This window comes from Lissotriton helveticus, chromosome 7 (assembly GCF_964261635.1).
Source record: "Lissotriton helveticus chromosome 7, aLisHel1.1, whole genome shotgun sequence".
Taxonomy (NCBI): domain Eukaryota; kingdom Metazoa; phylum Chordata; class Amphibia; order Caudata; family Salamandridae; genus Lissotriton; species Lissotriton helveticus.
In genome coordinates, this window is record NC_136068.1 from 55,206,713 (window position 1) to 55,234,006 (window position 27,294).

Below are 27,294 nucleotides of genomic sequence, written 5' to 3' on the forward strand. Positions count from 1 at the left end.
CCAACTTCCACGAAGGAATGAAGGCCTCGCCGAAGGGATGAGGAACAGCCGACTAAAACTGAACTCAGATAAGATGGAGGTCCTCCTCCTCGGATCCACCCCTTCGGCCTGGAATGACTCCTGGTGGCCGATCGCACTGGGAACAGCTCCAACACCCACCGATCATGCCAGCAACCTAGGGGTCATCCTTGACTCCACCCGCTCCATGACCAAGCAGGTCAACGCCGTCTCTTCCTCCTGCTTCAACACCCTCCGCATGCTTCGCAAGATCTACAGGCGGATCCCCACCGAAACAAGAACGGTCACCCAGGTCCTTGTCAGCAGCAGGTTGGACTATGGAAACGCCCTCTATGCAGGAGCCCCGGCCAAACACCTGAAACGGCTTCAACGCATCCAGAACGCCTCTGCAGCCTGGTCTTTGACATCCCTCGCCGCAGCCACATCACACCCCACCTGAGAGACCTGCACTGGCTCCCCGTCAACAAGAGGATAACCTTTGAGCTCCTCACCCACGTACACAAGGCACTCCACAACACCGGACCAGTGTACTTCAACAGCCGACTCAACTTCTACACCCGCACCCGCAAGCTCCGCTCCGCCGACCTCACCCTGGCCACAATCCCCGGCATCTGAAGAGCAACCTCTGGCGGCAGATCATTCTCCCACCTCGCCGCCAAGACCGGGAACACTCTCCCCATCCACCTACAGCGGACCCAAGACCTGCTGTCCTTCAGAAAACTCCTCAAGACCTGGCTTTTCGAGCAGTAGCAGCACCCCCCACTGCCTTGAGACCCTCACAGGTAAGTAGTGCGCTTTACAAATGCTATGATTGATTGATTGTCAGCAATTGTTCACAGGATTGTTCCTGTGAAACATTCCAGCAGAATAGCACACTGATTATCACCAATGATCGCACACTGACAGATTTTTTACATTTTTTTAATTTTGTGTTGTACAAAAAAATGAACACAATTTCAGTTTAATCATAAAAACAACAAAGAAAATAGATTTGTGTTCTCTATTTCACACCAATCCCCAAAAGATTTCCCTGAGCCCCTCCCCATTCACCCACTGACTGAGTCCAAACGTATGTGAAGGACATTAGTTTGTGGGGGGGGGGGCACGCATCCTAGCACATCACATCTTGTTAAGGGTTCATATACAGCCATTCTGGAGGAATTAAATGTGCAGCTCGTCTATTCGTTCAATGATGTGAGCTTCTGTGAGCCGCTCTGGCACTTGCGTCTGTGTGGACACTTATGTTCTACGAAAACCGGATTTTCTTTTCTTCTTAAAAAAAAAAAAAAAAAAAACCTCTGCAACTTGAATCCCAAATTTCGCTAAGTTCATTAGACAACCATCCTAGTACTTCTGAGTTGAAAATGTCAAAGCTCCAAAAAGTAGGAATGTTTATGATGGCCATCTAAAGAGAGGCGGGCGGGCTTACCTGCATAAACCAAAGTTGGAGCTGAGAAGGGAACATCACAGAGGAACTGGGAAACTTTCATTGCATTGATCAGAACCTCATTCTGATAGAAAGATAGGCAACATTTCCATTCACTATCCACAGTTACCCAAGTCTGCTCTTGTTTCATTTTCCACATGGTGTTCAAAATGCAAGATACCAATGCCTACACCACACAATCGTATGTCCCTTGGGTGGAACTTCAAAGACGGATGAATGTAATGCAAATACACTGACCAATGAAACATTTATATACAAGACAAAATAATCCAGAATATGGGCTGAAACATCAACACCTTAAACTCTAAATCATGAAACTAGGATTGTGAGGATAAACTGACCAACGTAAAAATTTACATTGCTTCCTAAAGTTTGAACTTTTTCATCTTTATTGGTTCTATGTAGGCCCAGGCTCATTCAGTAATGTCATAACCTGATTCTTTCCAAAAGGCTTCTAGATGGTATTCATTTGTTAGGAGCCATTCTCTTAATCCTTTCAATATAAAACCCATCAGGTTGTTTACTGAAGGAAACTTTAATTTGGTATTCAGCAATTGTTTCTTCTTTAACTGGGATTCTTAAAACCTCATGTGTTTTCCAGCAAACCTCTACCTGAAATCCTCAATTGGACCCCAAAGTGGAACATGAGTGCAGGGCCCATGCTCCACAGCCTTCATAATATCTACTTATCGACGAAAGGATGTAATTTGTGATAAATCCATTCTTGCCAATCAATCCTTCAAGTGCATAATACGGCTAAATGAACCCTGGCACAAAACCATTCAAAGTTATAAAAGGACACACAGTATGATCTCCAGCTGCCAATAGTGTAAATCTCTTCAAGCATGACGAGGGGGTCTCTTAGGGACAAGGGGTACACAACACAAGTTTTATGTCCACAGCATCCTACCAAAATATAAATGTTTCTCCTAAGTTCTTCTTTAATAAAGGCCTTGGTATTCCTTTCGATCTGCATCTGTTCCACGTAGTCAAGTGAAATTGCACATGGTGCAGAATACACAGAGGGCAGAGTAAATTTGCTTACGCCTCTTAAAATATCACTGCAGGCTAAATCTAAATTTGCCACCTCACTTGCCTCAAATTGTCGGAGTAAGATTCTGGTTAAATCAAAAAAGTATGCCACATTGAGGGTTCATAAATATCAAAGGGAAGGGGAAGATTGGCAAAAATATGTACACATGGTGCATGTATACAAAAATGTGATAAAAATATAAAATTTGAGGTTAAAAAGAAAAAGGCAGCAGAAGAAAAGCAAATGAGAATTAGCAAGTATGGGCAAAGGCTTATTTACATTAGAAAGTATTCCCTACTCTCGACAGTCTGGCAAAGACTATATGCTTACGTACAGCTATACCAGCGGAAGCAGGAAAAAGGCATCTGTTTTCATTATCACATGCCATGTTAATGTGCTGCAGAGTCACAGTGTTGTTAGCATGACAAAACGTGAGGCAAGGGGGTCGTCATAGCTAAAAATGTGTGTTGTTTTTAGCCAGAATTTAGCTCTTCGCTTCAATTGCTTATGCAATGGTACTCACCAACATATTTAATGCACAAATATCTATAGAGAAGTCTAGGAGCTTGACGCAAAAACTATTATGTACATCTTGGAAATATTAACAAAAAACCGGCACTGCCGGTCGCCCAACGCAGTACCAAAAAAACAATAATAAAGGGGAAAAAACGAGTCCCAGCTCCCATAACCAGTGTGCGATATACAAAGTTAAAGAAAACACACAACAGCCAAAGCTGAGCAAATGAAGCAGAGTGGGTGACTGTTCGATACTATATGTTTACGCCAAACAAATCAGCTAAAGTGGATCGATCCGGACTAGTCACGTCACTGTGCACCATCACCTACCCCCAAAGCCAGCAATGACTGCAGTCAAATATTTGGAAATGTTCCTCGTAGCAGTGTGAGGTTGGTTGATGCCCATGCCTGCATTACAGGAGTCAAAGTCTAGAACACTATCTGCTCTAATTTCTAGTCCCCTAACATTTGCTTCAAACAATCTGCATCAGCTGATGCCCCTCTGCACCTATCCTACAGTTTCCATGTTTTGCTGCTGCATTTTTATGAACAGTTCTACCTCCCCATTCCTCTTCTTGGCTTTACATGCTCTCTCCCACTTGCCCCTTTTATTTTTACAAAACGACATGCTTTCTTGTAGTTTTTTCCCAGCACTCTTCTTGCTTCTACCTTAGCTTTTCTATCCCCAAACCCCTGTAAATCCTTCCCCTTTGTATGACCTTTGCAGCCACCCCTCCATCGGCCAATGTCCAAAGGTGCACTTTAAACCCTGAAGAGCATCCTAGGAAGGGTTTTTTTTTTTAACCCTTTACGTGCTGGTGACGGAACGGTTCCGTCACGAGCCTCGGGTGGGCTGTGCTGGTGACGGAACGGTTCCATCACGGCCCACTCGCCGCGCCTGCGCGGCGCGAATTCCGCACCTGCGCTGACGTTCTAAAGAGCGGGCGGAGCCATGACGGAACCGTTCCGTCACAAGCACAGCTCACCCGAGGGCCGTGACGGAGCGGTTCCGTCATGAGTACGGGAGAGCCGCGCGGCCCCGCCTCCCCCTTAGCGCTGAGGCGGAATAGCCGCCGCAGCTAAGGGGTTAAACAAAAGGGAACACAGAGACAGATTTTAACCTTGGTGTTCGCTACAACCTGTTGTCATGAAGAATACAGAGAAGGATGGAAGGTTGTGTTGAAAAGGTTATATTGCCCGGTCCCCTTGAAGGGGCAATGGGCTCCCTGTAATGGAGATTGGGACAAAGAGGGCAACCTAACGCCCCTAGGTGTCGCACCTTTGCTTCCCAAACCACCCACCCCGCCTGCAGGGTCGTATCTGTCTCCATTGAGCAGACGGTGAGAGGCGGAATACTCCTTTCCTGAGGGCAAAAGGGATCAGAGATTTCCCAACTACACATTTACATGCGGACCAGAGAGGGCGTCCTCTCACTGTGGCAGGGGACGGAAGGTGTTCAAGAAGAATACAACTTAGGATGACATGAAATTGCACTGAAAGGAGGCATTGGGGCATACCTTCATTTGTAACTTAACAAGAGGTCCTGCCATCCACACATTCGCAGACACTCAGTTGCTGAAAATCCAACATCTTTGTTTACTTCAAGGAGGATGCTTTACAAGGCTCAGTAGCAACCAACCATCGGCCAATGGTTGGGCCTGTTTGTAAAGCAATACTTGAGAAGTGGGGGCAAGTTTACAAGAAATAAACCAAATGTATGCTCACATCCTCGTGAATATACAGAATCAGACAGGCTAACCTAAGGGCTTGAAGACCAGAGTCTGCTGGCAACCAAAATGAAGTGGCCCAGTGCAGTTCAATTAACTTTAAATCAAGCTTTCTCCATTTTCGACAGTTGTTTTGTAATGGTGTATTGTATTACTTATTTTTATCTTTGTACTGAAAACGTTTTTCAGTACTGACCTCCTTTCCCCCCAAAGACCGAGAGCCAAAACTGCAGTTTTTCTGGGTAACTGCATTGGACTGATTGAAAATTCCTATGCCATGTTTTTACCCTGGGTCCATGCCTTCTTTCGAAACGTTTTTCACAACTGCTCATTCACATCTTATCTGCATCCCCCTCCTAGCCAATGATGCTGGGGAGACGTTAACTTCTTGTGCTTGAAAACCTAAAACCAGCTAAAAGGATAGGAGTTGGTGGAGAGTAAAAATCTGCTCAAAACCACACTTTGTAAATCAAACTAGACTACGCTTGCTTGGGAAGCCATGACAATACTCATACCCACACATGACTGCGATGCCCAAGCACTGGGTACCTGCTCTTACCAATTCTCCTATCAAACAACCGAAGCCGACAGAGCCGATGGCTTGGACTTTGGCAATCCACAGTTCCATGCTTAAACGACAATATGACAATATTCATACCCACCCATGACTGCGATGCCTACGCACTGGGTACCGACTCTTACCAATTCTCCTATTAAACAACCGAAGCCAACAGAGCTGATGGTTTGGACTTGTGCAATCCACAGTTCCATGCTTAAACGGGTTAAGGAATGTAAGGGATTGATTTGAGGGCAGCCAACAGTGAGCACCAGCATGTTCACCTGAACATCCTGTGAAAAGCTAGTCGCTGATAATTGCACAATCTAGTGTGCACATCCTGCTCCCACATCTCAAACAGATGAAACCCACATCTTGGTGCTGGGGCAGATGTTTCTGGGCAGACAGAAGCATCACTGATTCTGGAAGGAACAGCCTTCAGTCTCTCCTGAACATTCACTTACATGAAACAGAACCCAAACTGTAACAGTTAAATGCAGAGCTTAAACCAGTCAACAAGCACAATATTTAAAAGGTAGCAAAGAAATTTGCCCCAGAGGTTTCTGGAACAGAAAAAAAGGTTGCATGGAAACAAGGTCAGGACAGGCCAATATGGGTCTGGTCCGGGGAGTTAACACGCTGCGACAGTGGTGGTGCTTACAAAGTTCTGGATAATGAGCGCTCCTGAAAAATGCGTCATCCGGAGGTCATTGGCGACAATTCTTGAGGAGATAAGTCGACAACTAAAAGTGGCAGACCTTTCTAACAATGAGTGCAAGAGACTGAGGGGAGCGGTCAGCTGCCACTGCTTTCTGAAAAACTGGTGCATCACTGAATGCCTGCAAGATCCGGCAGCACAGAGTAAATCTAAAGACCACCTGCAATCTCCCTGCTGCCAAAAACAAATTAACTGCACTGACTGTTCCTCTGCAATACATCAGTGTCAAAAGATGGCTTCATTCGGACAGCTGTCCTCATACTAGTACTGAAGTGCTCACCAGTACAAAAAATGGGGCATAAGCGGGTAGAAGTCCTGAAAGAAATAACTGCAGCGTGACTGCGGAATCAGAGTCCTGCAGGAACCCATCACAGCGGAGACGAGAAGCAGGAAAAAGAGTGATCGGGTCCTTTATGTGCTAGGATATCACATAGGCAAGAGGTGGTCATCCCTCTCTTCTTGCTCCTCTCCCAGCTGGTCATCTCCAACACCACGATAGGCTGTAGTCACGTTGCGAAGCTTAGACCTGCAAGCAAAGTCGCACCCATCCTACAAAAGAAAGAACACACATCAGCTATACGGAGAAAAATAAGGTCGAAGAGTCTCAGTCTTGAGATGGGAGCTACAGAGAAAGAGGAGAGGAGAACCATTCGGAAGAAGTAAAGATCAACAATGGGGCAATCAGAAGGGATTACGCATTAGGAGAAAAACATGTGGGTAAATAGCATCATGAATAGAGACAAGCAAGAAAAAAAGTAACACTAAGTTGTCAGGAAATGTTTTAGAGAGGTGGCTCGCAGTTCTGGATTATAGATCATTCTGGGCACGCCATTCTGGAAGCCATCATTTAGGCATCACCATGTGCATGGTATAAATCCAGGCTGGCAGAGCATGATGATCTATATTCACTAAAAAACATTCTGGGAATCCTTGCGGTGGCACATGATTGCGAGGAATCCTTATTCAGACAACTTATTATAGAAGCGACTAACCCGACACGTTTCAATGGAGAACTTCCCGTTTAATAAATAATTACAAATACTGTTCTGGAAATTTTCTATTTTGGCACACTGTCTTGGGAATAATTATCCAGGCTCATTATCTCGGGGATTTCTCTTTTTTCAGGGAATATACATCAATACACACCACTCTGATGAATAATTAATGTGGGCGCAGTATCTAGGAAAGGTATATGTTACGCGCCCTGTATCTGCACTCCTGCCATCTAGTGTAGAGCTGAGACATTGACAAGTGGTTTTTCTTTGAAGACGTTTTTGAGTCATGAGGTGTGTTGTTACTCCACAATGTGCATGGGCAGCGACTCGATGTTAACATTTTGCACAACGGATGAGAATATATATGAAGTGTCAAGAGAGCCTAGAATGGTGCACCATGTGTAGTGTGCGGTGTCGGAGGGGTCGTTCACGTAGAGATCTGCAATCATCACAAGCTTCTGGGGAGAAGTGTAGGTGCATTAGAATCTACAGCATTACATGCAATCGACAAATCCTTGCGGGGTAAGCAACATTAACCAATCGTAGCACGCGTGGTTGAAGATACTCATGTTCAGCTTCGACCGGTTGCCTATACGAATGTCTGCGAAACCTGCTATATGTTATCTGTTACAGTGTCTTTCATAATATGTAATTTGTAAATAACCAATAAAAATACAATAAAAATAAAAAGAAGATACTCATGTTCTACATAGACTGTAAAGTCAACCTAGCACAGCACTCGCGAGCCAGTAGATGTTGCAGATGTCTGCCACAAGGTTCTTAGAACTGTTTGGCTAAGCACAGGCTTCTGGCAGGGTGCTTACTGAGTGTGTGGTGTTGAGCAGAAGCCAGCTTTGCAGAGGTCAGTTTGCAGAATGTTCCCTAAGAAAGCCATGGTTGTCCCTTTCCTATGGGTGGAGTGTGCCTTAGGGGAAACAGGTAAGAATCTCTTAGCAATGGGATTCGACTGTGAATGCACTTGACTATCAAAGTTGCTACAGCTGCCTTAGAAATGGGATGATTTTTTAAAGATTTCACGAAGGCTACAAAGAGCTAATCAGATTTGCAAGTAAGCTTGGTCCTGTCAATGTAGTACATAAAGCTACTTTGAAATCTAGCTTGTGAATATGGTCCTGGTCGTTCGCCTTCAGCAGGGGGTCTGTATTTTTGGTAGGGCAGTAATGGACAAAGCTTTTCCTCATTGTCACCTAACAGGCATATGGTTGCCCTATCTGCCTCTAGCAGAAATGTTATGCATTCCTGGTGTCGGTTTAGATTGCCAAACTCTAGGACCTCAGGTGCCAGATCACTAGGTTCAGCAGTCTAGGTGTCTGATCTGGCAGCCTGTTTCTAGGTAGTCCCCCTTCCTTCTACATGAGTAGCACGCAAAGCTACCAACTCTACCAGCACCTCTGCAACCTGACGCCCCAGGGCTGGTGACCCTAAGTCCAGAAGGAGACCACCAGAAACCAAACGCAAATAACTATGCTATACATGGCTTTTCTCGAATAGGAAAGCATTGTGCGCCAAGACGCATTTAAGTGAACATTTTAATTACCTGCTAAAATCGATATCTTAAAAAGTTCTTACTTGACAATAAAATGTATATAAAAATACAATTATTTTTTCTAAATTGGTCTCGGATTTATTCTTGAGTGTATGTCTCAAGTTCAAAAGTCTTTATTCAGTTTATAAATAACCATAAAAGCACAAATAAAAAAACAAGCAAAATGGAATCATAAAACGTTTTTTAAAAACTGACATGGTATAAGTACAAAAGACTTTCATACGATGAAATAAGAAAGTGGCTTTGTACATTCGGACAATCAGTTCAAATCTTTTCCTCTCCTTTTGATTAAAACACATAACCTATTAGCTGCAATACTATATAGATAGTAATAAATAAAACCAGCCAAATCGATTTTGCTAAAAAGAATACTTGAAAGTTGTAAACAGCTATTTCCCAACAATTATCCTGCACTTGTGACTGAGGCACAGTTGAGTTGCACGGGCACGGAACTAGATATTTATTAAAATACACGTTTGAGGGATAGGACACCAAAAAGTGGGTTATTCCAAGCCTACATCTAATTAGGTATAACCTTTGCTTACGAGGTGTCCTGAGCAGGTATGGCTCAATAGGTGAGGTAGTACACAGTGGAAGGTACAACTCAACCGACCGCTTCAAGTCAGCCTACCATCTCTTCTATACTATAAGTTTTAGTAATTCGCCTTGCACTAATGCTTTATCTATCTGACAAGTGGACATTAGGGAGTCAAATATGTCCATCCTGCTGATTGCCAGCATATCTTCTCTAATGTGCGTAAGCCATTTGATTTTATGGGCCCCTGGCAATTTTAGGCAATCGATTTTATGGGCCCCTGGCAATTTTAGGCAATCAACAATCACTGTGTCAAGGATGCCTCTGGCCTAGACTAAATTGACAGCCTTGAGAGTAGGCACCCAATAGACCCTTCCCAAATATTGCAGACCTAGTTCTTCATGTGGCATTATAGATGGAACACAATTGAGAAGCGACAATAATCTGCACAGCAATCGGTTTTCATCAATTGGTAGTTGGGAATGATCAAAGTACAGCCAAGCTTCTGCAACATACTCGGCAATCAGCACAGGTCTAGTTTTCTAAGTTGTCACTACGGCACCCAGAGGCATGGAGCCTTGCTTAGCAGCGGATATAAACAGGGAGGCTGTAGCTAATTCAAATTTGGTTGCTCTCACGATCCTCAAGTGATCCTCCTGTCAAACTGAACCCCCAAATAGGTAAAAGTGGGCAGACAATTAAGTGCAGTACCATCAATGTAGAAAGAAGTCAACCTGCTCCGGGGGCGGCCACAAACCATGGCAAAATACTTAGTTGTATTTTCGAGGAGGCCCAAGTCCGACAAAGGACACACAAGCATCTAACAGTTTCTGGAGACCCTGACCTGTCCTACTCATAAGAAGACAATCATACGCATACATCAACACTGGTAGTGGACAACTCCCTGCCATAGGTGGATCAGCTGCAGCAGCTATATGTTGTTCTTTGAGTTTACGGACATAAGAGCTAAAAAAGAAAGGTGACAACACACACCCCTGCCTCACCCCTTTTCTGATCTTTATATTAGAGGTACATTCCCACTTAGCCCAAATATAATTCTTCTCTCTACATTTGCGTGTAACCAGGTGAAAGGGTGGATGATTTTTGTATTGGTACCCTTATTTATTATTATGCTTCACAGCTTCGATTGGATTACACGGTCGACGGCTGCGCTGAGGCTCATAAAGGCCCAGAAGAGGCAACCTTCCTTGGTAAGCACATATTTGCTCTTAATTAAATGGAGATTTAGGCACTGGTCAGCTGTCCCTAGACAAGAATTAAATCCATACTGAACAGATATTAAAATATTCTACAGGGTCTCCGTTTGGCCCAGGAGCTTTATTGAACAGGCTCTTTTCACCGCTAGGATGACTTCCTGGATAGTAAATGGTAATTGCTCTCCACTGTCCAGGCTAGTTGGGCCATCTGTAATGCCACTTTCGCTGCAGACTGGTTAGTGTATACCTACAGCTTGGTGAAATCGCTAACCCATGAGTGCTCTGGGATGTTCATATCAATGCTAGTAGTTAGGATATTAGCAAAAAAAGGTCCATTACCTACCCTCCAAAAAAGTGAAGACTCATTCCTAGCACACACAGCAGTCAGCTTCTCCCAGGCCTTCCTAGCACACACAGCAGTCAGCTTCTCCCAGGCCTTCCTAGCACACACAGCAGTCAGCTTCTCCCAGGCCTCCCTTCTAATCACATCTTTTCTCGATAGCCTCTTTGTAAAGAATTCTGCAGCTTCTGATTCCTCCCAGATTTTTACTGCTTTGATGAGGCTGCTGTGGGCTTGTGAGCAGAATTTATCTAACCATTTATTCAGTTTAGGGGCATGTTGCAAATATCAGCAAAAGCCCCCAGCACTTTTCCAGGATCGGATTCAGAATTAAGGCAAATTTCAAACTGCTCCTTCTTCGCTTCCAGGAGCTGGCCATGAAACGCATTGGTTTCCACATCCTGCCATCTCCTCCCACACACCCGTTTTTTGTGTACTCTACCTGACCAGCTATTTGGTATTCTCCTACGGATAGACTAAGGCTTAAGGCCAAGGGATTATGATCACTCCGCAGAATTGTCAAAATCTCAAACCCACACACCTTCCTCGCCAAACTCTTGGAGAGTGCAATAAAAATCGATCAGAGACCCTTTGCCTCTGCCCGAGTACAATACCTGGCTCGAACCCCATTGGATGCCAAATCTACTCTGAGAACAAGATCATGGGCCGTCAACAGCCTATTCAATGTATCACCACAAGGATTATGAACAAAATATCAAAGGTTACGAGATGTATCATCATCCCCACCACATGCATTGTCCTAACAATGGGACACAGTCCTCCTTCTGGCCTAATATCAACGTGTCCAAAACACAGGCAAGTGACTACGACTTGCTCATTATTATTGGAAAAATGATTGTGATAGAAATTAACAAGTACCACTATGGGAGCCTTCACCCAGGATAAACATGATCTGAAAGAAGGGAGAATCCACATATATTTTCAGAATTCTTACTCCCATTTTAACGCTTATGAGTGTCAAAAGGAAACCACTATGACGTCCAGTGGAAGACTTGACTGAAGGAGTAGACACCAAGTAAAAGCCATTGATGTATGTGTTAGTCCGAAACCACGTTTTTTGCAGACCAATAATCTGTCGACTGGTAATTAATGTCCATGATTTCTCAGCTGGTTTTCCATCTAGTCCAGCAATATTCCAGTAAGGGAGACTCCAGTCAGAGGTAAAAATGCCAAAATTGTTTTTAGGTGACAAGATCGGATAATTTTTGGAAGATAGGGTAGGGCTAGGTGAAATAATGAGGTACGGGGCAGCAACAATAGTGTCAATACAGTCAGAGATGATTGGGGGGTAACTAGAGTCTGGTCCCTCAATTCAAGTGTAGACACATGGAGGGAAAGTCCGTGTGTAGCGGTACTATAATTATAGGAGTTCCAAGGTTTGCCAAACGCAGCTATAGCATCTGTTGCCTCATCTAGTATGACACTAGTTGCAGAAGCCCCTTGCAAAGGTACTAGCCTCCGAGTCACAAAGCAGTCAGTCTACCTCTTGTAGAACGTCAAAACGGTTAATGTTGGCATAGTAAAGTTTCCGCTTTTTTCTAGCTTAGGGCCAGATCGGAGGGAAAAGTCTACAAAACTGAGCCTACAGAAAAAGCCCGAAGGAACCGGGTGTATTCCTTGTGGAAACCCTTGAGGATTCGAAAGTCTGTCCAGGATAAAACCCACCAATTTTGTATCATGAAAACAGTCACCGGCATTCCTCTTCACAGTATTGCCAACCCACTGTACCCTATGAACTCCACTTATATTGTATAAGAAAACATCACTGCTAATACACCCAGGATTGGAATTAAACTGGTACGTCACTTTGTTTTTTAGCTAAACATCTGTTTCAGTTTGGGTAGGTCACAGAACTACAACATATGGAGTGCATTCCGGAGGTAGATGTAAATTCTGAGATGTCTTTCTGCCACCGTCCATTCCATCAGTAGCAGTATTGGTGATCGACTCAAAGGCGGTTTTACTGACGGCACATCGCACCGGGCCATAGATTCCAGGTGGCTGTACAAGACCATGAGTTGTTTCAGTCGCCTGGTTTGGCTCTCGGTGATCCGCCGTGTCCGCTTTAGGGGTTTGGGGCCGAATTCGGCGTGGCAACAGTGCTGCGTTGTAGGTTTGGTCATACCAGGTCCCTCGCGTTTAGTCTGTATGATTTTTTTAAGGGATTTGTTGATACTCTGCAGAACCATCATCTCAGGGGTCATTAGATTAGCAAGAAATCCTTCCAGCTGCCCAAAAATACGGATGACATGTACATCCTGTGTGCCCCAGGCAAAGCTTCAGAATGTTTTTTTTAGCCACAGTCGGCCTACCCCTGCTCTCAGTTAACTCCACAGCTGGACGTTTTTTTCCCCCACCACACTTTGGAACATATGCAGGGTGTGAAGTGCTTTTCCTTCTTTTATTAGAGAGGAAAGCTGCCTTGTCAGCATTTGGGTGCTTTCCAATGAAAGAGTGATTCTCATAACATGCTGTATTAATATCAATATCAAAGTCCCCCTGAAATACGCAGGGATTACTAATGTCGGATGTAGTGTTGCTTGTGGCTCCTCCCACTTGGGGACACAAACTTCCAATTGTATCAGTTTCTGGGAGTTAGTGGTCTGGTCATTAATAATTATAAGTAGCAAACATCTTCTGGTTGCTCCCAGCCTCTCCCACACAGTCGGTTACAGAATTGAAGCAGACATAGCAGTGGTAAGGCAATTTGTAATGGTCCCAGCACCCAGATGGTCGTACGCTGGATCTGCCAGAGTGCTTGTGTTCTCTTACTCATTTAACAAGATTTGCTGAATGTTCCACAGCTTTTTGATGTTCTTCAATGAACACTCTAGGAGGGGTGGCCCAGCCTCCACGAGCGCTGAGGGGTCTGTCCATGGCCTGGGCTTTGTCAGGGCGCTGCGGAGGTGTCACTGCCCTTAGTGTGCATCTCATGTATTGCCTCTGTGTGCAACAAATACTTAACACTTCCCTCTGATACGCCAAATTGCTCGCCCACGCTACCACAAATGAGAGCATTTGGGTTCTCATTTGTGCCTCTGTAAACCAAATTAGGGGTTTGCCTGGACTCTTCACACAGTGTACCTCTTTTTGGCCTACTCTATAAAGAGCTAGCTTCCTACAGTGAGCACAGGTTATCTTTTAGTGTGCATCTAGCTTACCTTGACTAGAGTGGTGGTTTGCTTGGATAGGGTGCATATCTCTGCCAACCAGAAACCCCCAGTTCTAACAGATAGGATACTAGACATCTGGTAACTTTTAACTTATTAAATATCGCTTTTCAGCTCCAGTGTGCTGCTTCTTATTCGGCTTTAATTGAGCAATTATTTGACTTTCAGTTAATGTAACCCATACACAGTCTTTAAAAACATTTTTTAAACTAGGGACGAGTCACCATTTATGACCATCAATGGAGGATGCCAGGATGTGGAACTGGCTTTTAACCTAATAATTCAGTGCTTATCTTTGCCTCATCAGTCAGCTTTTCCTGACACTGAGGCACTGGGTGCATAATAAAATATGTGTCTAGGCTATCCCACATATGTCTAGTAGGGGTTTTCCATAGGGAATTTTGGAGAGCAATATTGTCAGCACCCCTAAGGTGGGTAATCCAGTTCAACCAGCATTTAAATGACGCCTTTTCCGTGTCTTTCCAATTATTCAGGATAATCTTAACCGCAGATGTAAGCAGAAGATCCAGTAGGGCTTTATCATCTTCGTTTAGTGTATCTACCCCCATAAATTCTGTTGTCAGCGTGGATAGTTCTTTTTTTAAGGGATCAAGAAAATAATTTGGAAATAAAGTCAAATACCTTGTCCCAATATGACGCAACACATTTACAGTGCACTATCAGATGAGCCAAGTCACCAGTTTCCTCATTGCAATTCAAACAACTAGGATCATCTCGAATATTTTGAAGATGTAGGCGAGCTAGCGTCCAATAAGCTTTGTGGTTTGTCTGTGAAAGAACTGGGGATATTTAATTTCTAGAGACAGAGCTCCATATTTGTGACCAATCGGATGCAGAGATCAGTTTAGAGGAGTACCATTCCCAGAAGGATATAAGATTTGGGTTGAGGGTTGAGATCTAGGGGCGAATTAGTTTATAGATCCAAGAGACTTGGTGGCCTACCTTATTGATCTTCATTACAAAGTTTGGTAGGGGTGGGGCTGAAGAGTGTAGTTTAGCCTTTGTCAGCGCTGCCCTAATCTTAAGAACATTATAAAATTCTAGGTTGTCCAAGTTATATTTAGCTTGGAGATCATTAAAGGTGATTGGGAGCGTTAAGTTTTCTAGTTAATAAGGGAAAAAGATCCCTTTGGCTAACCAGGTGTCATAATGTATTGTTTTCCCCTTATATAAAATATTGTAATTGTCCCATAACGATTCAGATTTTGAACGTCTCAAACTGAAGTTAAATTTCTTATCTAGCTTAAGTAGAGCCATTTTTGTATTTTTAAATATAGATTTTGAGCAGCTGAGGTTTGTGTGATTGGAGGTAAGAAGGGCAACCTAAGGTTATTAAGTAGAGATTTTGCAACCTCTAGCCATACCGGAGTGTAATTAACTGGAAGCAAAATCCAATATGAGTCTTGTTTCGCCAGGAAAGCTATTTGGTACATTTTGAAGTCGGCTAGGTTGATCCCACCAAGGGATTTGTCCAGTTCTAAATTTTTTAGCCGAATTCTGGCCTTTTTACCTAACCATAAAAATGCAGATATAAGGGCATCTTATTTTCGGTGAAAATCCTCAGTTAATATAAGTGGAAGCATGGTCATTAGACAATTCACTAATAGCGTGATCATCATCTTAATGGTCTCAATTCTTCCCCACCATGTAATACATTTTGGCGACCATGTGTCTAAGAGTTTTAATTTACCTCAGTGTAGAAGTTTCATTTTGATGTAGGGTATCAATTATATTACCGCCAAACTCTATACCTAGATATTTGATGTAGCCAGGTTGCCACGTAAGGCCCGAGTCGTTCAAGACTTCACTAGTACAATGGACATTTAAGGGCTTCACTTCTGATTTTTTCCTATTTAGCTTGTATCCCGAGAAAATCGAGTATTGCTCTATGGTTAGCACCAGGGAACTAATTGGGGGACTCAGGTCCTCCGTAACTATAAGTATATCATCCGCAGAGGCGGCTAGTTTAACAAGAGTGTCCTTAAATCGCATTCCTTTTATCTCATTATTACGTTTGATGTCCTGTATTAAGGGCTCAAGGGCTAGTAGAAAGAGCGATGGAGAGAGAGAGAGAAAGGACAACCCTGTTTTGTACCTTGTTCAAGAGTAAAAGCTTCCTAGAGTGTCCCATTAATCGCAATACAGGCAGTAGGCGATGAATACATAGCTATGACCATGTTAATGTGCGGTCCCCTGAGATTGAATGATCGCATGCAATGTTCTAGAAACGGCCATGACACTCTGTCAAACGCTTTCTCAGTGTCTAGAGTGATTGCTATAGTCTGTTCTGGCTTCAGCTTTGCCTGTTCTAGGACATGACATAACAAGTGGGTATTATCATTATGTTATGTAAAAAAAAATTGTAGAGCGCGCTTACACCCAGCGGTTTCTTCGCGCGAATTAGACATTCGGTTTTGAAGGAATCCAACTTGTGAGCTACTTATCAGCTGCGGAAGAACTACTTTTAGTCTCATAGCAAGTATTTTTGCATAAATCTTGCAGTCAACATTAATCAGAGATATTGGCCGGATATTTTTGGCACTAGAGGATCCTTCCCCTCCTTGGGTAGGACTATAATGTGGGCTTCCTTCATCGAGTTGGATGTACGTCCTTCCTGTGCTATAGAATTGAATACCTTTAGCAGGATTGGTTGGATTGACCCTCCGAATGACTTATAAAATGCTGCTGAGAAGCCATCAGGGCCCGGAGCCTTATTATTTTTTAGGGATTTGATGGTGTTGGTTATTTCCAGGGCAGAGATAGGCTTCCCTAGCGCTGAGCTGTCTGTATCAGACAGCTGAGGGAGATTTAAAGAATCCAAGGAACTGACACACTCTTCCGAATGAAGGGTTTGTTTACTCTTGTACAGATCTTCATAAAAGGACTTAAATGCGCTCAAAATCTCTTTTTGTTTGGTTTGTGTTTTATTATTGTAGTCTTTTATTGAGGAGATAGTATGCTGGCTCCGTTTATGTTTGAGGTAAGAAGGCAATAGTTTGCCTGCTCTATTGGCTTCACAAATGTTCAGGGCGCAATTGGGTTCACCACCTATAAGGGGGCCAGAGAGCCCTCAATAATTTGCCTAGAAAATCCCTGGGTGGTCTGACTCCCTCTGAGATCCTGTTTGGGATTAAGACGTGGGTTCCAGACTTCAACAGTCTCAGTACGGTGGCGGCAGAAACACTCTTTGACATCAGTGATAAATGTAGATGTTTTACAGGAACTGAACGACTTCCGAGTCGTACAGAGCAATGGCCAGCAGAAAAATACCGCCACTGGTGACGTGAAGGAAGCACCAGCTACTCCAGACAATGCCGATTTGAAATCTTTATGGGAACTAAAGATAGGAAGGTTCAGGGGAATGAGTATAACTTATACCATATCAAATGATTTTCTTGAACAAAGTTGGGAAACAGACATCCTAACTTGGCCTGGCCAAGATCAAAGATTTGAATGGACCAAACATTCCCACACTTGCACTTTTTTGCGAACACTTGGGAAACATTAGCAATGGCACATACAGTTCTCTAGATAACAAGCAGGAAGGATGGTTGGTGTGGCCATTACACGCTAACTGATGTCAGGCACGTTTTCTTGACAACAAGGGGTTTAGAATTAGTAGGCCTGACCCGCGCTACGAGAAGTAACGACACTCGGGGGTGGTACCAACCTACAGTATTGGGAAGTTGTGCCTTGATTGGCTTAAATGTTCCATGTTGTCTCCGGTGAAAAACCACCTGTCCATTCTTACTGATGGACTTTTTGATAGGTCCTCAAAAACCAACTCAAAAGCTTTTTATGTATGATATATATACAATGAAGAGTGGAATGTTTCACAGCAGGAAGCTGCTGAGAGACTGTGTGAAATTGACAGGGCAAATTTAGAAAGGGCTCTGGCAGTGGTAGACAATGGTATGACCACCTCATCCAGCAGGATATACTCTCTGGGTAACATTGTGTCGTCTGCAATTGACATCACAGAGTGACATGTCTTCTTTATAACATGGGCAGTCGCAGCTTAGGACTATCACATTATTGAGTTGGGGCTCTAGAGATACTTTGTGCTGGTCACATTACATGGAAGCACCTTAATTCCACCAGCTTGTTTTGTATTCATAGAAGAGGTGCTACTTTATATTACACCTTGGTATTTAAGTTGTGTGAGAATCTCTCTAACTTGATTTTGGCCTCATTTCTAATGGGGCATTGTCTTTGAGGTTGTGTGGTTGACCTAAGGTATGATGTGATAAAGGGAACCGTCATCCCACCCCACATGGTTGCAGTATAACGCTGGAGCTTGCACCAAGAAATACTCTTCAGTGTATGAATGTTTTACTGCCTCTGGAACGAGCTCAGAAAAGGCTGGTAAAATTATCTACTCCCCCTTTGGGCAATACATGGCAAACTCTAGTGGCCAATCCTTTTCAGCCAAGAAAATGTCATAGCTGAATGACAAGTTCTCCTCCACTTGGAGTTGCATTTCATATAATTGATGCGGGACACTCACTCACTCTCCTATCAGGTGTTTCCACCTGGATATAGTCACTCATTGCTACTGCCACCAGACACTCCATAAGATTCCGGCGAACTATTGTGGCTTCTGCTGTGCTGTCCAGCATGGTCAGAGCCCACACCCCGCTCAGAAGCAGTGTCCTCAATAACCTTGGCATGATTAACTATAAACTCATTTACAGTCACCTCTTTGAACTGAGGCATTGATTCTTTAGGTTTGTCTTCCTGTTTTATAAAGTCAGAAGAGTGTTGTGAGTCCTTCTTTGGTTTCACATATTCCTCTGATGGGCGCTCCGCCTGACAGCCTCTCTCCAAAAGTTTTTTAGAGGACTCCTGAAAGGAACTAGAAGAATGTGTATCAGTATCCTAATATCTGTGAGGCGTTTTATTATTTTCACGGATATGCAAATGATAGCATTTTTAAGTGGACTTGTGTTGAGGAGATCCACCCCGTGCTTTACTCTTTTCTCAATTTTTCTTATTATCACACTTTTTCTTCATAGAAGACGCTGATGCCTGCTTGAAGTTATCCTTTTCAGAATTACTCTTAATTTGTGGTTTACTAAGCCTGGCTCCCAAATTGTCTCTACCTATGGTTTAATAGGTTTCCTCAATATTAGGTAATTCGCGCTCCTGGTCTCCCAGAGTTAAATGTATCAGTCACTGGGGTACAGCCAACACTGCTGCTTCCCCTTTAATGTTACTCAATTTTATGGTGGATATTGTGGTAAAATTACCCATCAGTTTATACCAAAATCCAGTGCAGGGGCTCGGTTTGTTTATGTTTAAGTACCTCTGGCAAAATAGCTAGTGAGGGTGTACCATGTGTTATGGCATACATTGCCACAAAGACTATAACCCAAGGTATCCCCATTGGCAAGCATATAATGAAAATTACATGTTTTTCTTGGGGTCCCGTATGGGGAAACGCTGCTTCCAGCTGACTGGTTTTCTGTGTAATCCAGAACAGAATTTTCTCCTGTCTGATTCTACCCATAACTGTTTTTATTGTTACTAGACTAATTCCAGGTGGAGCCAATTGTGGATGTGCAGCCTGAGCAGCCCTTGCAAGATTAATTGCCATGGTTCGCATGACGAACTGTGTCAAACATCCATATAGTCATCCATCCATATATTCTGTGTACAATATAGGTAATTGTGGTCCGGTCAGATTTGTTATGTTGGGGTATGGTGTGTAACCGGCTAAATCTGGCCATCTTGGTCCCTTATTGCTGAGGGGACCAAGTCTAACTTCATCAGTTGTGTGTGGTAGGGCGCATTTATGTTGGTGTTCTTGGTAAGTTAGTGGTCTTTTCAGTGCCTTGTAAACTGTGTAATTGTTAGGAACTGCAGCACAGTGTAGGAATGAAAAAGTCTTGTTCGTTCATGTAACCCATGAACAGAATACCTCTGTCCAAAATGATTTGTGGGCCTCCATCATGAAGTTAACAACCAACATGTTTTTGGAGCATCTGAGTAACTGCATGTCTGCAGTTTACTGCTATGTTAATTGCTCCTTTGTCTTTAGCCACATGAATATGTGGAATTTAGAGAGGGTGCCACTATCTCTCTGGTTAGTAAGTGAATAGGGGTCTTTGGGTAAGTAAAAGAAAACTTGGGCGATCCACTAAATAAGAACCCAAGCTACAACGTTGGTGGGGCTATGCCATATGGCTTATACGTTCCCAAGTATAACTCTGCATTTGTTGGACAACAATCATCAGGATTGTGCAAGACGGATTCTGAGCACACCCTCAGGATACATTGGATGTAATCCTGCTAGCTCACAGTGCACCGCGGCGGCCCTGTGGTGCAGGATCCCCCGTCCTGCGGCCTGGCGAGCGCCAGGTGCCTGTGACAGGCTTCATCAGGCCAGGGGAGGCTCTCCGGACCTGGCTGGGTTCAGAAGCAGGAACCGTGCCAAGTGGGGGGTTGGCTGGCTAACTCCTTTCCCATGCGTAGTAGGAGTTTTGCACCATATGTACCCCTAAACTGACATGGTAACAAATGGACTGTGCAACATTAGAACAGAACTCTGACTACCCAAGGAAATTGCGGTAGGAGATCTAGAACTTTTTCTTTTAGTTACTAATGCATACCCAAAGAGATACACAGGAAATATACAGCCTGCAGTTTCAATACTTATTGAAGCATTGTGATTCTCGAGTAAAATATGTGTGCTGCAATTATCAATAGACGAAAACAGACAAACATAATTACCATTATGAGAATGGTGAAAAGAAACAGTTCAACCATTTTGCGGTTACAGAATATATGCTTGTATTTTGTACTCCTAGCTAGCGCTACCCATCAGAGTATGCCTATGGTGGGTGAATCTGCCAAATTCCTGTAGGGTGATCTAACTTCCCCGTTACCTGTGGTTAAGTGTCATTGTGATGCTCGTCTTGGTGGAAGACCGGAATCAGAATTCCGGCACGTAGCGACCTCACAGTGCCAGCTACATGCTCCTCTAACCAAACAAGGAAGTGATGCAGGTTATATAATAAACATCACCCATGCTACCATGCTATGGTTCCAGTTAGGCCTCTATAGTGGATTCTATTGTGATAGCTCTGTCGCCGAATGGACAATAACAACAACAACATTGTGCATAAAGAATTTAGCCCTTGTATAGAATATTCAAGGTATTGTGATAATATACCTACGAAATGGAACTTTGCAATTATCAATAGACGAAAACAGACTAACATAATTACCATTATAAGAATGGTGAAAAGAAACAGTTCAACCATTTTGCGGTTACAGAATATATGCTGGCATATAAGTACAGAAATATTTTCTACTCCTAGCTAGCGCTACCTATCAGAGTATGCCTAGGGTGGGTGAATCTGCCAAATGCCTGTAGGGTGATCTAACTTCCCCGTTACCTGTGGTTAAGTGTCATTGTGATGCTAGTCTTGGTGGAAATTTGGGCAGAATCCCTCGTAAGAGGTAGACCTGAATCAGGAGGACTGGAATTCCGGCACGTAGCGACCTCACAGTGCCAGCTACATGCTCCTCTAACCAAACAAGGAAGTGATGCAGGTTATATAATAAACATCACCCATGCTACCATGCTGAGGTTCCAGTTAGGCCTCCATAGTGGATTCTATATTGTGATAGCTCTGTCGCCGAATGGACAATAACAACAACAACATTTTGCATACAGAATTTAGCCCTTGTATAGAATATTCAAGGTATTGTGATAATATACCTACGAAATGGAACATTAAGCAATGTTGTTTCAAAGAATATAATCCTGTACAGGTACACAATGAAATGTGTGTTAAATATCATCGTGTTTAGGAAAAGAAGGCAACCTAAAAACGTGAGCATGAACATGGCGGTGTTCCTATTCAGGCCTATTGTAACCACATGAAAGCATCTTTCACAGACTCACATGCTTGAATCATTCCATTTTGTCCCTTTATTTCTATGTAAAACAGAAAACAGCATTGACATGCCTCCGGCAACAAAAGGGTGTGTTTATTGGTACATTCACCTCAATTGTGCAGCACAAGTGGTTAAGCCTCACTGATGGGAGGAGGGATGGCAACCTGGAAATCTATTAAAGATACAAAAGAAGGTGAACTGCAACTACAGGAAAGGAACTTATTTCTTGTGCCATGGTGCATCTTTTATTGATTCCCATGCTTTAATAAGAATGGAAAGCAGTATAACTTGCACATACTATGAAATATGTTAGGTGGATAAATAGAAACACCTTAACTGAACAGGCTACAGAGAACGCAAGTAGATTCTTCAGTTACTTCCTTTTAAAATGGATCAGGGAATTTTCCAACTTCTAGTGAATACTCCAGAGCCACCAATTGAAGTGCTTAGTCAAGAGGTCAAGCCCAAAGTGCATGAATTACTTTTGATTAAGCAACATCACAAGCCTCTGCACTCTCATCATTACACTCTTCGCATTTTTCCAGTTACAACAAACTCTGATAAAGAAGATTGCTGACCTATAGATGATGTACAGGTGGACTAGGTTGTCAATGGCAGTGTCACATACATTTTGGTCTGACCATGGTAGACAAGGAACTTCTCAACAGCACTTTACACAAATTTTGATTTTCCCCGAGAGAACCCCAACAGTAGTAGGTTTGTCTCGTCTTTTGGAATCTTCTTTGAAATGGTTCCTTAGAGGAGGATGTCAGTTACTTTGAAGATACCTACTTTTCTGGCACCTTTGATTTTAAAGTGCTGGTCAGTTCAACTGCTGCCAGTACAAGTGATCATGAAAGCCATTTTAAGAACCAATACCGGAGGCTGGTGGAAAACGAGTTCCCCAGATACATGATGGCTTCACTGAAAACGGGGATGTCTGTTGTCAAACATCTTGTGTCAATAAGCCCACTCTGATACCAGGTGTTGGATTTATTAATACAAGCACTCAGAGGGTACCTTAGAGGTGGCCCCTGAAAACCTACCAACTACTGAGCTCCAGTTGACTGGTATTAGCCAACCTGCCACTAGAGACAAGTTTATGTCCCCCAGGTGTGTGGGCCTTTGTTCTATGGAGGTCAGGAACAAAGGCTGCTCAGGCAAACAATGTTTACACCTCTTCCCACAGGATAGCTGCAAATTAGTATTGTAATGCAGGGAGCTTCAAAGAGCCCACCGTCTTTGGGATGCAAATCTGGCTTTCCTCATAGAAGAGGATGTCGACTGCCCTTGACCAGGGTCCTGTTTGGCACCTGGGCAAGGCAGGAAATTAGTAGTCAGAGTGGTGTGTTCACTTTCAGGCTAGTTCCACCCCTATGGTGGGCTACCTGAAGTGAATTTGACATTTCAGAGCCTACAATCTTTGTGATGACATGCCAAGGAATATTGGGACATGGTATGCCCACTTCCCACTGGAAATGGTCATATAAGTGCTGTAGAGAACCCAACGATAGGTAGCCCATTGGCTACTACCCTACACTCCTTAAAAGCCCCTTGGGAAAGTACCTGGCACCAGAGAATCAGATCCTACCGGCCTGAAAGAAAAAGGCGGATATGAAGAGATGCAAGAACAGAAGAACCAGTAACTGACGTGGCGCTAACCCTGGGGCCTATCTGCTGAGTGACAATTGTGCCAAAAGAGGACTTGTCCTGCATCTGCTTTGTCTCCAAAGCCTGGGGAGAACTGCCATCACTTCACCCAAGAACCAGGACCTCCTGTGGAATAGCGGAACTTCTCCCCTGCATCTTGCAGCTATAAGGACGTGAAAACACGATGCCAAAAGGCACCACTGCAACAGACCACTTAGCCCGAGCGGAATGGGCCAACGGTGCCAAATTGGTCCCCAAAGCTTCCAGACCTGAATCCCACCTTGGGTTTTCCCACTGTGAACTTCTTGATCCGCCTGCAGTCTCTGTTTGTAGGTAGCCTCTACCGCAATAGCTCCCGGTGACAAAAAACTAACGCCACCTCTGCACCCATCGCCCCTGGCCTGTGGAGAAAAGGAACAAATAAGTCTTCGTGTGTCTGAGCAACATGAGGGCTTACCCCCATGTTGGTTCAGCCCGACTAGCCTCCCAGTCAAAACCTGCAGCCTCTTTCACAAAGACCGATCCTCATGGACTAACATGGAGCACTCTACGCTATATTGCACCACTGCACCCAGCCGCCCTAGTGCCACTGGAGGTGACCTGCTGGGGCTGTCTTGGACCTTGCCTCATACTCACCTTAAGTCCAGGAGGTTGGTCTTGTGAGTCATTGTACTCTACCTGTATGCCATATTTGTTTTTCATCCCATAGGTCAACATTCCAACGTCTGAAAAATGCACCAACGACTATCTCGAAACATACTTACCTGATTGTATTGATTCTAGTGCCTAAATATATATAAAGATATGTTTTTTTTTATAAATTGGTGTGGATCCCCTATTGAGTTGTGGGCATCATTTATTGACTGTGTGTCTATTTTGCAGCTCTCTGATAAGCCTAAGGCTGCTCGACCACACTACCCCATAGAAGAGCGCCTTGGGATTGCTAGAGCACGCCTTTGTCCACTAGTAAGGAAATGCCTGGACCCTTTGCACAATATACCTCTTTTTTAGTATATCATAAAAAAAACCCAGCTTCCTACAAAGCCCTGAACAACTATAGATTAACATACATCAACCCCCGCCTGAGCTTCCACCAACCTTCCTGTGATCCACCAACCTTCCTGTGATCCACCTCCCTCTCCCTTGCTCACATCTGCCAAAGCAGCAGTGGAGGACCCTCCTTCTCCTACCCCGCTGAAGTCCTGGAACATCCCCCCCTCTCCATCTCTGGACAGAACCCTCTCTACAGGAGTTCAGAAGGGGACTCAAGATCTGGCTATTCAACTGATGCCACCCAAGCAGCTTAGTTCTGAGGACCTGGGTACCCTCACGGGTAATTAACTGCACTCTATGAAACCTATTTGATTAATTAAAGAGCACAACATTATGATGCAGTAACAGTACACTTATTTACCAGAACCCTGCAACCTCTGTTATCACTTTTGACTGTATGCTTGCCTTTGACCCTGTGCTTTGCTGTGCTGCCTTTTGGCTAGGTTTGCACAATACAAATGACACATAAAAAGATTTACTATATTTTTTAGAATTACCATGGGAATCCTAGCCCGATGATTCAATCATGTGAATCTACAAAATGGAAAACGCTGGAGATTATTATATTAACTCTACACATATTTTTAGGGCACCATTCGCCCTTCCAAACCACCAAATACTCCTTCCTAGTAGGAACATCTGAATCGTTAAGAGACAAGAAGTGGGGTAGGAGAAAGGTGAGACACAATAAGAGGGGTTGAAAGAGAGGAAATACAGGAGTGACAGGGAGGGAAGAGAGAAAAAATGGGGCACAAATGTGTTGAAGGAGAGATAAGGAGAGGATGAGAGTTACTAATTAGAGGGACAATGTAGGTGGGATGAATAGGCAACAAGGGCAGCAGTTTAAGAGCGAGGCAAGACCAGTGACAAAGGCGGGGGAAGATGCAGAGATAGAGGAATTCACAAAAGGGTAGACAGAAGGTTGAGACATACCATGCGGGCTGAAAGAGCGAGGGAAAGTAACACGAGAAGAGTAAGGGCCAAATCAGTTAGGCAGCAAAAAAGTCAAAATTATGTGCATAGATGATGGGAATACATAACAAGAGATTAAGTAGAACAAGAGTCAGAAGGACAGAGTGAAGATACATGAAAGGCAATAGGGGCACAGATAGGGCAATGAGAAAGTAAATGAGGGCACAGTAGCAGGAAGGAGGACAGGAAAAGGGAGAAGGAGAGACAAGATATGCCCAAAGGAAAAGTTGAGGAATTGGAGGGGGTGGGAAGTCTGCATAAAAAAAGACCAGCTTAGTAAAAAAGCAGTATTTACAGTTGATGTTTACTACATCTGCACCCAAAATGTATACCCCTATATACATACGGCCATGAGGTTGCCCAGGTCCTGCCAAAAGCTGTAGTTGGGGATCTGCTCCATCCCCTTGGCTCCAACGACTAGGCGTTGGTACAGAAAGCCTACAATGAGGTACAAGGCAACCAGCAAGGCAAACCTATGGAGAGAGAGAGAAACGGGTGTTAACAAAACAAAAATCAAGGGAAAGGTAACACAGTCAGGGCGAAGGGCAGGGAAAAAGGACCTCTGCATGACAAATGAAGGGCAAGATGGGAGTCTTGACAGGAAGTGAGCAAAAATTAGCGTTAGCTTCGGATCACGAGTTGGAGCATGAAGGTTTTTGCACGGGGAAAGACAGGACAAGATGATGATTCAAACACAGGAACAAAGGTTTCGGTCTTGCACCCAAGAAGTAACTGGCATGGTGGATGGGCCCTGATAGAGAAAATAATTAAGCAGAATTCACACATGCATGGCTATTGCAGTAGGGAACCAGAGTCAAACATTTACATTTGTATGTAACAAACTCACACTATGAGCAAAATAGAGCCCACGCTAAGCCGCACGTCCACAGGTGGGCAGGCCACACTGCTGTCCATCTCAAACAAATAGAAACAGTCCTCGACCTTGCCTCGCTCTTCATTCAACATCATGAAGTTGTCCTAGAAAGAAAGAGAATCACAACAGCAGTGCAAGAGAATTAGTGAGAGGACAAAACAACAGACTAGCACACTGCTGGCATCTGTTATTCACAGGGCACTGGGATGGATAGGCCCAGTCATCGCTTACTTGCAAAAGAAGCAGTTCGCACTATAGATTCAATGGGGAGGTTGCCCTTATGGCCACTATCACAGACCCCCTATATACAGTTATGGGGCATCTCTGAAGTAAGAATATAATTTCTACTTAAAATACTAAAACACATCAAATTAAATGAACAATGCTAAAGGGCAAGACGTTGGAAAATCTGGCACACTATGGCAATGCAGCCAAAAACAAGAAAATCAAGGATAAAGATGTCAATGTGGCCCTCAGTCTAAGCACTAAACATCCCTCGCCAGCTTCAGCTATGTATGGCAGCTGATTACTCCTCAGAGCTGGGCTGTTGTGTATGATTTTAATTTGATTTTTTGCTGGAGAAGGGCTTCTCTTGTCCGATGTGGGCCTTACTCGAGCGTATGCTGCATAGGTTACCAACAAGTTTGCAAATCTTTTTTTCTTTTAAATGTTTTACATTCATTGCAGGGAGAGAAAGCCCTCACATGCCTGTGGAGACCTGTGCTGCCTATCCTGTGTTACTCTCCTGGTGGTTTGTCACTTTCCTCAGCATGTTCAGAAATCATTCAAGTCCAGAGAAGGCCCTCTCTGTTTTATGGCTTGGGACTCCATGGATGAAGTTGGAGTTCATGGGGCGACACCCAATGTTTTATCAGAGACTGGCGAACACACTCTCTCTACAGGGTTGGTGGGACTAGAGGTGAAGGCAACATTATTAGTGGGGAATGAACAGGCCTTTG

General features: G+C 43.8%; 1 protein-coding gene across 2 annotated transcripts in view; it reads right to left on the minus strand.

Annotated features, from left to right (window-relative positions):
- Nucleotides 1–1,246: 1,246 nt before the first annotated feature.
- Nucleotides 1,247–27,294, minus strand: part of M6PR (mannose-6-phosphate receptor, cation dependent) — a 75,424-nt gene continuing 49,376 nt past the window's right edge. The window contains exons 5-8 of one of the 2 annotated variants that reach the window (XR_013598417.1): nt 26,309–26,439; nt 25,808–25,934; nt 5,434–6,564; nt 1,247–5,290 (exon numbers count right to left, since the gene is read on the minus strand). Coding sequence is in view for 1 of the 2 variants with exons in the window: in XM_078651419.1 (XP_078507545.1) it covers nt 6,442–6,564; nt 25,808–25,934; nt 26,309–26,439 (381 nt within the window). In the remaining variant the exon portion in view is untranslated. Of the gene's footprint in view, nt 6,565–25,807; nt 25,935–26,308; nt 26,440–27,294 lie in introns of both variants that reach the window. The other variant, XM_078651419.1, reaches the window with a different exon arrangement.